At 31.7% G+C, this 16,743-nt stretch overlaps 1 protein-coding gene across 2 annotated transcripts in view; it reads left to right on the top strand.

Moving 5' to 3' along the window:
• MYCBP2 (MYC binding protein 2) overlaps window positions 1-16,743 on the top strand; it is a 301,197-nt gene that overhangs the window by 200,437 nt on the left and 84,017 nt on the right. For both annotated transcript variants that reach the window (XM_069066842.1, XM_069066841.1), the window contains 5 exons: window positions 1,222-1,296; window positions 5,014-5,238; window positions 6,153-6,285; window positions 12,756-12,878; window positions 15,848-16,027. In XM_069066842.1, coding sequence (XP_068922943.1) covers window positions 1,222-1,296; window positions 5,014-5,238; window positions 6,153-6,285; window positions 12,756-12,878; window positions 15,848-16,027 — 736 coding nt within the window. The remainder of the gene's footprint in view (window positions 1-1,221; window positions 1,297-5,013; window positions 5,239-6,152; window positions 6,286-12,755; window positions 12,879-15,847; window positions 16,028-16,743) is intronic.

Below are 16,743 nucleotides of genomic sequence, written 5' to 3'. Positions count from 1 at the left end.
ATGGCACCCATTTACCACCTATTTAATTATGTATTGGTGCCATTTTATATACCCTGCATCTTTAAAGAGTGCATTCCAAATTTTTTTTTTTACTTTCTAGCTTATTTGTATCTTCTGTTTCTCACTATTATTAGTTGTAAATGGTTCTGAATGACTTAAACGGTTTTAACTGATTTAGAATTTGAGTGTTTTTATTGTTACTAGTTGAAACTTTGGGTGATAATGGTTTAAGGATGGAAATTTTTTTCATATTTTGTATGTTATATCTTTTTGCCAAGAAAACTTCATTTCATTTCCTACTTAAACTGGGAAGTTATATACACTTGCTTTTTATGGAAAAAAAATATGTGAGTTTCAGGGTAAATTCATAAAGAATATGAATTTATTAAGAGTATGGTCCAGATATAAAAAATATTTTAAAAGTTCATTAATTAGATTAATTTTATGAAAATGTTGCTTTAAAAAAAACTTAAGTTGTTGAAAATAGATAGTTTTAAGGAGGCTTCAACATTTGGTCCATTTTCTACCCTTTGAGGTAGGTCATCCTCCAAGAGAAAAAGGGACTATTTTTCTTTGAGTTTTATTGATTAATTTGGTGATGACTTAAAGTAAAATCTTTTTAAAAATCACTTGTAATTATTTTTCTAATTTGAGGGAAAGGGATAAGCGACCCAGTTTTTACTTTATTTGCAGTTGACTTTTTTCTCATTTTTTTCCATATATCCAATTAGATAATGTCCAGAAATCCCCATTTACTAGATTCTGTTGTTACCCATAATAATGGTTATATTGTTATTTATACTATCTACAGATTACTCAACTTGGTTTTATTTTGTTTTTTAAAAATAAACTTTTCTGTCATAAAATAAGTCTGACGTGAGCTAGAAAAATGCTTCTTCTTTAGAGAAATTTGAATGTATTCTTCATGCACTAAATGGCTTAAGCTATCTAATAATGTCTGGCTCCTAATTTCTGTAAATGGCATGGCACACTACATCTCTAGAGAGCTTTTGACATAGTATTTTATTTAACAGATACTCTTCATTGATTGTTGGTCTCAGGTGTCTTCATTCAAAGAAAAATCACTTCCCCTTTAGTAAAATACTTTTTGTGTGTGAGTGCTAGCATGGAGAAAATGTTGTACTATGTCAAGCATCTTCTGGAGATGATATCCTGTTCCCTTTCTTTGTTGATATGTCTTTCTTGAACTTTGTTGCTCAGAATATCTTTAATGCTAGCCAAGGAGTCAGGGATTTGGACGTTTTTTCATGGACCTCTAAAGCTTTTTTCCCCCAGGTGAGTTAACTGTCAGGTGCAGTCATGCTTTATCTCCAGTTTTAAGCATGTATAACTTATATTACACTCTAGTTTTTGAAGCTTATACTTCATATTGTAATAGAAAAAATACTTTTAGCATAAAAGCCACAATTAAGAAAGTTTGCATTTTCTTTAAACTTTTATACTCTACCTTTGCAAGAGAATGTAATAATTGAAATTGAAATTTTATTTTATATTTTATGAAGTTGTAAAACTTAAGTAATTTTAGCCAAGTTTTGAATATTCATGAATTGTTTACATGATTGGTAATCTTCAAACATAGATTTCTACTCCACCTCCTTGTATTACTGTCATTTTGATAATTCTCATTGCTCATTTGCACTTCCACTTGAGTACCAGGTCAGGAGAAAGATGAGAAACTCAGGTTCAGGTTTCATATTGCAGAACACTTTCTTTGGCCTTCTTAAAAATACAAGTACTTTATAAAATGTACAAGTCAAACACTTTTATCCAATCTTGAATAGTGGAAAACAGCACAAAAATTTGTCTCTCTGCTTAATAAATATTAAAAATATTTAAAATAATGTATTGATAAATTTCTAGAAATGGTTTTTGCATACATATTGCAATTTCCATATTAAGTACTTTCTACTATCCCTTCCCATACTAACCCAAATTGTACATTGGCTAGACCATTATATAATTGCTTCAGAAATAGTTTTATTTAACATCAGAAAGGAATTTTTTTGTTTTTATCACATCCATATTAAATATACATGTATTTACTTTTTCTTTCGTGTGCCTTTTCAGACTTACAAAGTGCTTGACATGTGTTATCTCATTTTATCCTTTCAATAATCCTTTGAGGTAGGCACTATTATTAACCCTGTTTTACAGAGGAGGGAATGCAGGCTTAAGAGAAGTGAAATATCTTGCTCTGGGGCAAAAAGCAAATAAGCTTCTCAGGCAGGATTCAGGATAAAAAACTAGGAAACAAAGAAAACCAGTTTGAATCTTTGGTGTACTGCTTGAATTTTCTACAACAGATTTTTATATAAATGCCCATTTGAAATTTTTGCCAGTAAATATTGTTTGTCTGGCAAAGCTACTTAGATGTCTGAATGTGTGGGTGTGTTGTATATTTTAGACTGAAAATCCGAGCTTCACAAATGTCCAAAATGTATATGGGCTTAACTTTCAACATGTAGATAAATAGATTTTACATTTTTTAGTATTTTGTATCTTATATTGGTATTGTGGTATAGTGGAAAGAGCTAACCCAAGAAATACTTAGGTTCGCATCCTTCCTCTGACACATGCTGGCTGTGTGACTCTGGACGAGCTACTTAACCTTAAGACTCTGAGTGGCAAAGAAGGTGCCGGTCTACATTGGTAAAAAAATTTCCTTACTGGAAATTACAGGACCTCCCCACACTGATGAAATCACAGATCTGGTCCCAAAAAATACATACGCACAATCTGAACTAAAGCAAATGTTCAAAATATTTGCTGCCATGTAACTTATGTCTTCTAATTTAACCTATGTAGCACTTTGGGGGAATATAAAAAAAAAGAAAATTCCATATTAATATGGTACAGTAAATATAAATTTACACATTAAATATTTACATGGTATATTTTTCCTATTTTAATACAGTTGGAATTTAGAACCTTAATTAGTTTTGCAAAATATTTTTTCAGGATATAATATATTTTAGACTTCATCTGAGTGACTCAAATATCTAAACTCAACAAAAATTCCCAAATACACAGATTTCATTAAATGAAGAAATCTTTCATTATAAATTAGCATGTAGCTACTTTATTTTTTTAAATCACACATAAAGCATAAATTGACTTTTCCTTTCAAAGTATTTTTTTTTGGTTGACAAAGCCATAATTTACTATACAGCAGATTATAAGATTACACTAATTTATAGAGGCCCTGTCATATTGGTCTCTGTGTTACTCTGTAACACTTTACAGATATTGCACTAGGAGTGTAAAACATAAAGCTAAAGCTGTTTGGGTATAATGCTTACTTTGGTTACTCAGAGAGGTATAAATGTTGAACCTACATGTTGGTGGGGCAAAAATGGTCAAATCCAGACTGAACATCTGTAGCAGTTCTCTTACTCCTGGAAAATGGGCATGGAATCATAACGCTAATCATAATCTAGATAATGGTAGCTAGAATTTTTGTAGTATTCTCAAGTGTGCTAAGCATTCCACATGTTATCTCAATTGATGTTTACAACCACCCTTTAAAGTAGGTTCTGTTTCATTCCCATTTGCTAATGAAAAGATGGAGGCAGGGAACAGGAAAGTGACTTGCCTAGAGACGCATACTAGTAAATCTTAGAAGCAGAATTTGTACTCAGGTCTTTGTACTCGACTCCCAAGACTAGCCCTCCATCTGCTCTGCCACCCATCAACCTTTTATCAGACTAACTGAAAACCATTATTCAGAAGCCAGCAGAAAACTGAGTCTGGGCCTCAGATTTCTTGGTTCCTTTTGGAACAATAGCATGAACAGTTACTTTCTTACATACAGTATGTTTTTTTTTCTTTCAAAAGAAAAAATCCTTATACCTGTTTTAACTACTTATGATAAAATTTCAAGATATTTTAATGTAACATTCATATACATTTAAAGACTGTGGCCATGACTCTTCAAACACAGCAAGTATCATATCATTTTTTCCTTTGGTGAAGAAAATATTAGTTGCTAAATCATATAAGCCTTCAAGGTACAACTCCAGCAGTATATCTTTCAGTAGAAAGATGTCTTTGAATGCTTCCTGGTTTTTCTTAATAATAATTTTTAATTGGGAAATGGAGGATAATGAAATTCTGGGCCTTCCCAACATTGCTATTATGAAAATACATTGGGGCAATTAGGTGACACAATGGATAGAACACAAGCCCTGGAGCCAGGAGAACCTGAGTTCAAATCTGGCCTTACACTTGACACTGTGTGACCCTGGGTAAGTCACTTAACCCCAATTGCCTCAAAAAAAAGAAAAAGAAAATACATTGCCCAAGTCAATGATTTGAGAGTTACAAAGAGTAATTTCAGGAACAGCATTGCTACTTCTACTACAAATAATAGCATGTTTCATAGTGAAAGTACATCTAGTATCTTCTCTTCTGATTTTCTTGCAAAAACTTATCTTGTTAAAGTTCTTAAACCTTTAATATTGAGTGTTTTTTTAATTGAAATATATGTTGTACCCATTCCCAAAAGCTGTATTTTTCTTTACTTTTCTCACTTGTAAACCCTTAGAGAAACGCTTCTTCGATCTTTCTCTTCCTCTGAGAAAGTGTTGAATGTCACTTTTTAAGAAACACAACTCTATAGCTATGTCATTTTCTTTTTGCAACTTCCTTTTGTTAGGGTAATCATTTTAATATTACTGGAAAAAAAACCTGCCCATCATTGTCACTAGAATTTAAATTCCAAGACCTTCACAATTCCATTTTCTTAATATCTCCATCTGTGCCTATTGCTGGGCCTTTCCTTTTGTCTTCAACTATATTTTGAAAGTCTCTCCAAGGGAGGAGAAAAATCACTTAATTGTGATATTATCCATCAAAAGTTACTATGATATCTTACTGAATGTGGTCATTTTGATATGGGTTGAGATAGTCTTTTGTAGGCTTGCAAAAGTTTTCATTTGAAATTATATAAAGGTGGTCATGGATTTTGTTTTGTTCTTGTTTTCAAATGTTTAGGAAACTAAGTCTAATACTGAGGACTTTTTCAAAGACCTGAATTCCCGCTGCCCACAAGAAGCAGTAATGCAAGAACAAGATATGCCATTCCTCCGAGGTGGGCCAGGAGTGTATAAGGTAGTGAAGACGGGACCATCAGGTCACAACATCAGAAGCTGCCCTAACCTTAGAGGTATCCCAATTGGAATGTTAGTACTGGGAAACAAAGTCAAGGCAGTGGGAGAGGTATGATTTCTTGTAGCTTCATGACTTCTTAGATATCCATTATAATATAATTCAGCAAAAACTTCACCTTCAAAACGATGTTTTCATCCCAGGTTTTTTTATATCAATGTTTATATTATGATCTTGACTTGTATTAGAAATGCTAATGTAACTTTCTTTATGTTTTCTTTTTGCAATCTTAGTTTCTCTTCATAACTGCCCTAGTGAGATCAATACTTATACTAATAAAGTGACTATTTCAATGTAAAAATCATCAATATTTACCTGTTTTTTTTTCAGTATTACAAATGTACTGCAGTAAATTAACAGCTTCAAATAATTATTTCATTGTGAATCAGTGTTAAACTCAACTTGATGAAGTCATACTTTTCAAGTTTCCAGTGCTATAACCAGTACAGAAGGGAGCCTGTTTCTTTGTATCCATTCATCTGTCTGTTTGAAGTCCCTGAGTGAATACAATAACTAGTTTTCCTAAGCTGGCATTTGCCTCTTCAAATGGGCTTGAAGATGTAGTGTGTCATGCTATTTCTTAAAAAGCGTCAGGAATGTTTACTAAAGATAAAAGTCCTGCAAACATACACACTAAACAATAGACCTTGTGTTATAACATTTCACATGCCAAAGAAAGCACACGTATTACGTGCTAAAGTCTTAAATTCAGAGTTATCTTCACAAATCAAAATAGATTTTTTTTTGCTTTTTTAATCTAAAGTCATAAATCAGTATAATGGTTTAAGATATATTTAATAGATATGATTTTGTGTTACCTCAGGCTGTGGCCTTAATTTCAGAAACTTGTTATTTTGTGACAGAAATTAATTGGAATTATTACACTGCATTTTACTGGCTATCAGCACTCAAGTTTTCTCAAAGAATAAAGACAGTCAACCATGCTTTTTGTGTATGTATACCAGGTAACCAATTCTGAAGGTACATGGGTTCAGCTGGATAAGAACAGCATGGTAGAGTTCTGTGAGAGTGATGAAGGAGAGGCATGGTCCTTAGCTAGAGACAGAGGCGGAAATCAGTACCTCCGACATGAAGATGGCAAGTTATTTTAAATTTGATTCAAAATAATTATAGAATACATGTTTTTTGTGTATGGTGTTTGTTTTAAGTTTTCTTCCAAGTATAATAAAAATGAGGAGATTGAACATCTACTTATAATGGTTGACTTTTTAGTAATTGGGGAATGAAACAGAAAATATTAAACCAAAGAAAAAGAAAAAACCTAATTTTTAAGGATTTTAAGTTATCAATTTCTAACTTAATGTTTATTTTGTAAATATTAATTTTATCTGATTTATTCTTTTGTACCAATCCAGGGCTGTAGGTTTTACCCTTTCTACTATTAGATGGAAGTTCAATTTTTCAAACCACCAATCGCAGTACTTCTCCCAGGCAACTTCGTTTGATTTAATTTTCTCTTCGAGAGTAAATTTTGAATAAACATGACTTATTTTAGAGTTACAAGGATATTTTAAATGTTTCTTGAAATCAGTGATCTGATGATTGTTAATGACTGCCTTTTTTATGATAATAAAGCAAGAAAAACTAATGAAGACAGCTTATAAGATATGCAACAAAAGGTATCATTTAGACTAAATAAATTAGATCAATTTACTCATGCTATATTTCTTTAAATGTGTGTCTCTGTTGCATTGCTATTGCAAAATGCCAACTTTTCACTTATATTCTGTCCATTTACATTAGAAAAAAGAATATTTAACAAAATTTTACTTATAGTGAACTTTTAACATGAATTATTTTAGTAAAAAGTTATGCTTTCTTCCATACCACTAGTGAAACCAAGAAAGTCATTTGAATTTAGTAAAAACTTCACTAATTTATGATAGTAATGGGTTAAAAAAAAGTCAGTTTTGCTTATTGCAAAGGTAATAATTATTATAAACTGTTGTAAATTTTTACCAAATACTACAGTTGTTGAGATAAGTTATATAAAAGTCAATTTAAGCAATGTGCCTAATGAATAGAGTACTGGACTTAAAATTAGAAAGACCTGGATTCAAAGCTTCTGCCACATGATAGCCATATGACTCTGAGCAAGTCACTTAACCTCAGTGTTCCTCCAGTAATGACCTGGAAATTATCCAAAAAAATTCATAGGCAGACTACAGTCTTTGTCATTGGACAGGGTTCTCACACTGGAAGGTCTCTATAGTGACAAGAATCACAATTTTCTATGTGCTTGTGTTTAATGTTCCATAATATAATAATTGCTTATAGGCGAACATTATTTCTACAAGGTGAAATCATGCCTCAGTAACTTATTGGCATTCCTTGAGAATTTAAATAAGCATGTAGTAATAATTAATGCTTAGTGCTTTAAGGTTTGCAAAGATTTTTCTTCATGAAAACCTTGTGACATAAATAGTAAAAACATTATTATTGGGGCAGCTAAGTGGCACAGTGAATAGAGCACCGGCCCTGGAGTCAGGAGGACCTGAGTTCAAATTTGGCCTCAGACAACACAAAAACTAGCCATGTGACCTTGGGCAAGTCACTTAACCCCAATTGCCTTCCAAAAGCAAAAAATAAAATAAAAATAAAACATTATTACCCCCATTTTGCAGATGAAGAAATTAAGGTTTAAAAACCTAAGGATACCTAGCTAATAGATATCTGAAACAGACTTTGAACCCAGATCTCCTCTCTCCAAGTCCAGTGTTCTGTCAAGCTACCTGGCTAAAATTGAGATAAAAATAAATATGTTCTGCTTGGTCTTGCAAAAGTTTTGGAAAAGGTTTCATACTAAAGGTCATGAACACAAATAGATATGATGCAGAGTAAACTGTGATAAGGAGAAAGGAAAGATCCAAAGTATTTTACTAAACTTTGAGAAGGAAATAACTTTCAGCTGAGGAGATAGGCAAAAGTATACTAGAATCAAAACAGAAAACATCGTGCTCTTAATATGCTACATGTCAACTTTCACTACTATATATAATGTCATTCTAGTTGCTGTCTCTAGTCACAGGTATATTTGGGCATTCAGAGAAGGGCAAATAAAATGGCCAGAGATATGGGGAAGTAGCCTTATAAAGACAAATAAAGAGAATTCTGGATGGGAAAAATAAATGCTTATAAAAGGCATGACTAAAATCCATGAAATTGGACGGCTAGGTGGTGCAGTGAATAGAGCACCAGCCCTGGAGTCAGGAGGACCTGAGTTCAAATTTGGCCTCAGACACTTAACACACAAAAAAAAACTAACCGTGTGACCTTGGGCAAGTCAAAAGCTGGGGAAAAAAATCCATGAAATCATCAATGATATGGATTTAGGCAAATCTGATCTGCTTCATAAAACTCCCAAAAACTGAGATAAAACTACATTCTTTTAAACTAAGTAGAATGAGTATAAGGTAAATTAAAGGAAGTAATGCTTTTCCCATTGAATAATAAATTTATGGAACTCTTCATTTCCAGAGGTGGTATAGACAGAAACATAAATGCTTCAAAAACAGATTTGAACAAACTTATGAATAGCAGGTCCATAAAGACTATCAAGTGCTGCTGAACGATACCTAATCTTTAAGCCTGACTTTAGGAAAGATATCCCTATGGTTACATAGCATGTCCTGAAGAGACTTCACGTGAGAACTTTTTTTTTAATGTTGTCTTTTGTTTTAATCAGACAGCATTTACTAATATAGTCTACCACCATTACTAGCTATTCAAGAAGAGCCCCTCTGGTAAAAAAGAAAAGCTTTTAAGCAAAGAGGAAGTTTTTTGATATAAGAAAATTTTACAGGCTGTTTTATAGCAGCTATATTTTCTCATATCACACAATTGAACACAACTAAATTCATTAATGCTTTTATTTTAACAGCATCTATGTGCTTTTGAAAACTTAGTAATATATACATACATATATAATGCATATTATATATGTGTATGCCCACATATAAACATGTGCATATTACATATGTGTGTGTGCATGCATGTTTAACACATTGTTTATTCAGTCAGCATCTCTGCATTTGGCTACTTAGATCCCCTGTAGTGCCTCCACAATCACTCAAGGGGTCCACCATTACCAGTCCCAGGGAACCTATTGTCTTAAGATTTCTGTATTCCTGTCATAACAATAAGAGTTCATACAATCATAGGCTCATGCATATAAAGTTGTAACAGTTCTCAAAGACCATTAAGTCCAACGCCCCCACTTTACAGATGAGGAAATTCATGCTGGGAGGGATTAGTATCCCAGGGTCACACAGGTAATTTTTAGCAAAACTGGAGTCATATTCAAGTCCTCTGACTCCAGAGCGAGGATTCTTTCTACTGTTATTCCTCACCTCCTTGAGATATGCAATAATGAGTGGGTCTGAACTATCACGTATTCACAGATAGTTTGGCCAGGAGGTTTTGCTGTAATCATCCATTTGGTAATTTTTATATTTTCAGAAACTAAAACTATTTTAGATTTGTAAATCACTAGCTTTTCTATTTTCCTCCAATTTGCAAAGCATTTTTGAGGCCAAAAAATATATATATAACCCCTATATCCTTTTACCCTGAATATTTCTGCTTGCCACTTTGTCAAAAAGCTTTACCACCACTGATGTAGAAGAAGGCATTACTATTGATGAGATACCAAAGTTTTATTCATCAATTCATGTCAAAAATGAGAGTATAGACATTAATGGTTTCAAGTAGTTTCCTGACAAGCACTAGGCTTCATAGATTTTGTGAACTTATAAAACACTGCTAAAAAAACTTTTCTTTGGTCAAAGATGTTTTATTCAGAAAACAGTATTCTTACAATGGTTAATTGAAGCTAGCTTTTTTTTTTAAGGTTTCATTCAATGTAATATGCCCAAATGATTATTTTTAAGTGGTTAAATGAGAATCAAGGATACAGTCACAGATATGGAAATCTTTAAGTAAAGGTCTCTAAAAGCTTTGGATCTCCCAGGTAGTACTGTGTTTACTACATAAAAGATAGAACAGTAAAACTAGTAGTGAGCATAAATGAAACATACTTTTAGATACTAAAAATGAAATCTTCCAACTCATTTTCAATAGAAATATTCAAATATAGATGAAAAAAATTAAAGTAAACTAAATAAACAGAACTTTACAATAAGTTGATTATGGTCCTGAAGAAAAGAGAATGGTTATTTTTAGTTCATGATGCTACCATTTAAAAATTTTATAAAATGGCTGAATGTCCTCCATAATGGCAAGTTGAAAACCATTACATTTGGGGGTGGGTGGAATTATCACTATGTGATGTTAAGATGTTTCTACCAAAATATTTTGTGTTATAATTTTAGTTTCAAGATGACATTTACTGAACATAAAAGTTTATTCAAAACCAGATTTTTAAAGATTATAACTTTTAATATTTTTAATTTGTACCACTAAATAACCACCTCATAAATTGAGATGGGGCTCTTTAATTGAAATCAGAGTTGTAACTAAAATAATACAAACCAGTAAGAAGCTAAAATTCAATTTGTGCTTCTAAACTTTTGAACTCTGTATTCTTAAGCAAAAAACTGGACATTCTGTAAAAGTTAACAAATACAAATATGAGAATCTCACAAACATATACAGAGATATGTGTGTATGTACACATATATACATATATGTGTGTTTGTGTGTATGTGTGTGTGTGTGCTGTACTCTAAAAAGTGGTCCTGTCTAAATGTTCTTCTAGGGAGATATTATAAAATAGCATCCCTATTGGCATTGTTGGTTGGGTAGAGAAAATACTGCTCTTATAGTTATAGCAGAATGGAATTTGGTACAGTAGTAGGGGAAGGGAAAAAGCATTTATTAACTGACTACCATATGCTAAGTACTTTACAAAGATTATCTCATTTGATCCTCAATAAAATCTAGAAAGTAGGTGCTATTATTATTCCTGTTTTTTACAGTTGAGGAAATTGAAGCAGATAAGTTATGCAACTTGCTCAGGGTCACATAACTGAAGCCACTTTTGAACTCAGGTCTTCCTTACTCCAGGCCCAGTACTCTATCCATTGAAGTACCCAGCTGCTATCACTATTTATGCATATGCAGATGTGTGTATGTGTACACAAAAATCAAAGTTTAACTACATTTTTGTATATGTGTACATATATATAAAATACTGATGTGCCAGATACAATTTCTACTATAGTAATAGTAATGATAGGTACACACACACACACACACACACACACACACACACACACACACACATATATACACATATATACATACAGAAAGAGAGTGCAGGTACACACCTTCTAATTTGATATAGAAAATTCCCTCAACTGATGCAAACTCACAATTCTTCTGTGACTTAAAACCTTGGAAAGATAAGTATGGTTTAAGTGATTTGCTCATCCACCGTATGTCAGAGGTGAATGTTAAACTTGGGTCTTGCTGACCCCAAAAGGAGTCTTCTGTCTACCCCACCACCATGTTAATTCTTTCCTATAAAATAGAGAGTAACATTTATGTAAGTAGAAAAATCTTCCCTTTTCTTTGGATGCTAGATTTCTACAAATGAAGTTGATAAGCAAGCTTTAGCTACCTTTAAACAAATACTTTAATACCAATCCAAGAGCCAAGCCCTTTATCTACACTGCTTGCTACTAGACCATTCTGAGATTGGAGGGTGAGGGCGATGCTTTCTTTTCCGTTCAGGATACTATTCATGGGTGTTTTCCAGAGGAAACTTTCTACTGCTGAAATATCTCAGACTGAAGAATATTGCCTAAGGGAAGTACTAGGATTGGTTTTTTGAAAAAAGTCTACAAATGCTGGTAAAGGGGGTAGACCGTACAGTACCACTGGTACAGCAGAATTCCAATTTACAGGTAGGAAAAAAATATTACGCCACTCTCCAAGTTCCATTTCCTATTTAAAAGGGCATTGCTTTTTAAAAATAGATTTTAAACATTTCAGTTGTTTATAATATGCTAATAATAGAATAAACACATCTCTTTTCCTCTAGAAATTGTTCCTTTTTATTTCTCAACTTGTAAAAAAAAATTATGGCGTAGATGGAATCACTACAATTATTTTTATTTCCTTAAGGCTCTTGCTTTTAGTGTCATCATGCAAAAAGTATTTTATAGACAATATGAATAGATATATTGGATTAGTTTGTTACTAGATTTATTAAGTACATTAAAACATAATGGTCATGATATTCTTGGTTTTTTTAATTTCTATTAGATGATTAGATGTAGCATAGCTGTATTTCATAAAATGAAAAATTATGAAGTATATGTATTGCTTCCATTCATACTACCACAATAAATTTTGTAAAGCTAGCATACTGGGTTTTTTTTTGCACTTCGGAAATGAGGATAATGAAATCCTTTTTATAAGCAGTAAAGGTTGCCTAGTGAAAAAGTAGAAATTATCAAATGTAAATACTTGTGTTATTTAAAATCTAAACTTCATAAAATTTGATACTTTTTTTTCCTTCTTGTTAGTACAAATAGCAATTAGCAAATGAGAGTCTAATTCTGTAGCTATACCTTGTCTTCTAGAACAAGTTCTTCTGGATCAGAATTCTCAAACTCCTCCTCCAAGCCCCTTCTCAGTACAAGCTTTCAATAAAGGGGCAGGTAACAATGCCCAAGGATTTGATTATGGACTTGGGAATAACAAAGGTAAGTATTAAGATATTTTAAAACAGATTTTTAATTTATTTTCATACTTAACTTTACTACTTTTTTATTGTACTTCACCTCTCAAAATACCCAATCCTGAAGACTATAAGTTGCTTATTTCAATTTAAAACTAACATTTGGATGATAATTCAAATGGCCACATTTTAATGTGTCTTTTTTATGTTGGTAGGCAAATTAATTGAAATAATTTGGTTCTTGCATTTTTGCTGTTTGCATCTTTTTTTCTGTACATGAGAAACTTGAGGCTGAATAGGACCTAGAGAAGGAATCATAATTTTGGTTATCTGTTTACTTAAGAAATGTGAGATAATAGTTTTCTAGACTTAGAATCATAAAAACATTCCTAAAATTATCAGTTAAAAATTAAAGTTACAAACTAGGCACTAACAGGGAAATTATTATAAATTAACTTCGTTTCTTGGTTATGTTGAATAACAGAGGAAGTTCTTATATGTTAGCAATTCATTTAGTTCATTTAGATTGAAATAGAACACTTCAAAATCTTATATGCTATTTAAGTGTCAGCTATTGTTATTGTTATTACATAGTATGATTACACTATAGTTATAGGAACATAGATTTAGAGATGGAAAAATCCTTCAAGGTGATCTTAATCCAACCCTTTCATTTTATACTTGAGGAAACTGAGGCCCAGAGAGGTCAAATGAGTTGCCCAAAGTTTAGCAGGGAGCAAGCGAAAGAACTAAGACGTGAACCAAGGCCCTTCAATTCCAGATTCCAGCTCTCTTGACATTGTATCATGATTTTTATGGTACTGTTTAGAAGGAAATTAGAATTTTTTAAAGGGATTAGTAAAAATATATATATAAAATAGCAGTTCAGGTTAATAGAGTAGAATAGAAACACAAATAATCCTAAATAAGTTTCATAATTTGTGTGTCCATTTGACTTAGAATTATACCTAAATATCTTTTCTGACATGCTTCTGGCCCTTATTTATTTTTATAGCCTAAAACCCAACTGGGTAATGGATAGAAAGAGCAGAGCTGACTGCAAACTTATAGTTTAATAACAAACTTATAAAATTATAGTAAACTAATCCATAGGACTAGACTTTAAGAGCTAAAGGTCTTGATTCTCATTTTATGTGTGTACAAATAGCACTGTGATAGCATACTTAGCTTTCTAAGCCAATTAAGAGCAGTTAAACATTCAGTAAATAATAAAGCCAATTTACCAGTTCTTTCTTAATTAGTTCCCTTTATTTTTTTTGTGGTAGAAGTCTAGCCAGAGGATTTCCTTTTGACCATCTCTGCTGCTTTAGGGAATAATCACCCACAACAAACTGTCTTTAGCAAGAATATATTTAGGTCTTATTTTCTTTTTATTATCTTTCTGCCACCCTTATTCTTAGTTAAAATTTTCAGTGCTTACAAACTCCTTATCATGTGTATATTCATTTGATTTTAAAGAAGTTTCATTTCAAATTATATATCTATTTTATTTATTATATAAACTTTTAAGCGACAACACTAATAATAGATCATTTAAAGTACACTCAGTTGTAATTCTCTAAACAAGTGTTATTATTTTAAAATACCAAATAATATGAGTAAATGAAAAAGGAAAACTATTATTCACAACCTCAATGTATTAAATACTATTAATAAAGTCAGAAAATCAATGTAGCATTGATAATAATACTTTTGTTCTCAAATTGCACGTGTTTGATAGCATTTTTAAATTGGGCAAAGAAATTGATGAAGTTTAATATAACCTTTATTGTATATGTTTCTAGTATCCTGATGAATATGTTTAATCATTTATTATCTATTTGTAGTTATTGAATTATTCAGTAACAGTTCCGTCTTTTAAACTGCTAATATTATAAGAATCTAATGAAACTCATAATTATTTCCCAATCTATTTCCTTAGCATGAGGTTTTAATTCTTAAGAATTCTTTACATAATCTAATCTTTTGTTGTGTAACTGAATAAAGTAAATAGCCTAGAAATATGTTCATCTCCTTGCTAATCCATCCTTTATTGATAGTGTTGAGATTTTAGTTTTCAGAACTGAATTATAGTAAGAAAATATGGAAGAAAGTCTTTGGGATCCACTTTGGATATATAATATGAATTTTCACTTAGCCTTTTTTATTTATGGTTAAATGCTGGAAGCTCTAGGAAAAAGAAGTACTGTATATAATATTTTGAAAAGACATTCATAAACCACTCTTAAGGAACACTGTTCAAATTAAATTGCTCACTTTCCCTCATTAAAAGTTTTCAGAATTCACAAAAGATGAATCATCTTGGTTTTTAACCAGCCAGAAAAACATGATTATATTCTTTTAAGATGTCAGTAACAACTAGATTCTCCACAAAATAGAAAAAAAAAGCAATTTTTATATGTCATAAAAGATGAAAAAGGAGAGAGTTATTCTAAATCCCAGTAAGTCCAGTACCTTTAAAAGTAATTTCTCAACAGAAACTAAAAATTGTACATCTCTGTAGAATAGATACCTATCTTGAATAAGTAACACATGCATAAAATTATTCAAAAGGGGTATACATTTTTATTCATAGTCTGTATGAGTTGTATTTCATGTTGGGCAGTGTAGATATATGTGGACAATAAATAAAAGACAGCATTCACCTAGGTTATTTGTATCTATGTTTAGAAAAATTTGAATGATGATTCAAGATTTTTCATAAGGTATTTACTCCTCTCTGTTATTAACGTATATCTGATTTAAATTTGAGTATTTAAATAGAGTTAATGCCAAAAATGAGTTTTTATTTGAAATTGGTTGGGGTTTATTTTTCATACTGAAAAAGTTGGTCCCTATATCTTGATATTGATTGTTGCCAACTATCATAGATATCTACATTGGCAAAGTTTTAATCCATAATTAACTTGATCCGAGCATTATGCAATGCCATTTATTCTACCATTTTGGATGTTGCTTAATAACAGGTTGTAGTTTTGACTGTTTTGCCCACTGCAGGTGACCAACTGAGTGCCATACTGAATTCCATTCAGTCACGGCCTAGTCTCCCAGCTCCTTCCATCTTTGATCAAGCTGCAAAACCTCCCTCTTCCCTAGTCCACAGTCCATTTGTGTTCGGACAGCCCCTTTCCTTCCAGCAGCCTCAGCTTCAGAGTAAGTTTGTCAGCATTAACCTGCCTCATAAGTCCATTTCTGAAGCTTTGCCATTGCTATAACAGTCTAAGTTGTTTATCAGCTACCGATTGTCCATTGGTTCACCATATTGATTATGTTTCAAGTTAGAGGGTTTTTTCCCATTTTTAAGCATAGAAATTATTCCCATAATACATTTTTGTGCTAAGACTTTTGGTTTTTTACCCTCTGTGTTAAGAGATTACTGAATTTCCTGTATTCTTTTATTTAATTTTAGTTTCTTCAAGTTCAGCATTGCACTTTGCATTTTAATTCTAGCACAAAGATAGCTTGTGTCTTTGCAAAGAAATTAATTATTTTAAATGTTTCTCTAAAAAACATACTTAAAATTTGAAATTTCTTTATAGAAATAAGAAGCCTTAATGGCAAGCACTAGTATAAATGCATTTTCATTGGTTTCCAAATATTATTATAGGTAGAAATGAAAGTGAAATATCGTACATTTGATCAGGGAGGTCAAATGAGTTTATATATATATATATGAAGTATATTAGAGAAATAGTATACTGACATTTTGAGATCTTTTCAAGAATATTACCATTTTAAATTACAATATTAATTGTAGTAAAAAAAATTTTAATTAAACTTACTGGTTTGGCAAATGAAGGGAAATATGACTAACAGCTATTTTTAATTATAACCCATAATATATCTACTATGATTCATAGAGAATATTT

Source organism: Petaurus breviceps, unplaced genomic scaffold, assembly GCF_028583685.1.
Source record: "Petaurus breviceps papuanus isolate PSGF00001 unplaced genomic scaffold, PetGlider_PUasm1.0 90730, whole genome shotgun sequence".
Classification (NCBI taxonomy): domain Eukaryota; kingdom Metazoa; phylum Chordata; class Mammalia; order Diprotodontia; family Petauridae; genus Petaurus; species Petaurus breviceps.
This window is presented reverse-complemented; position numbering and strand designations above follow the sequence as displayed.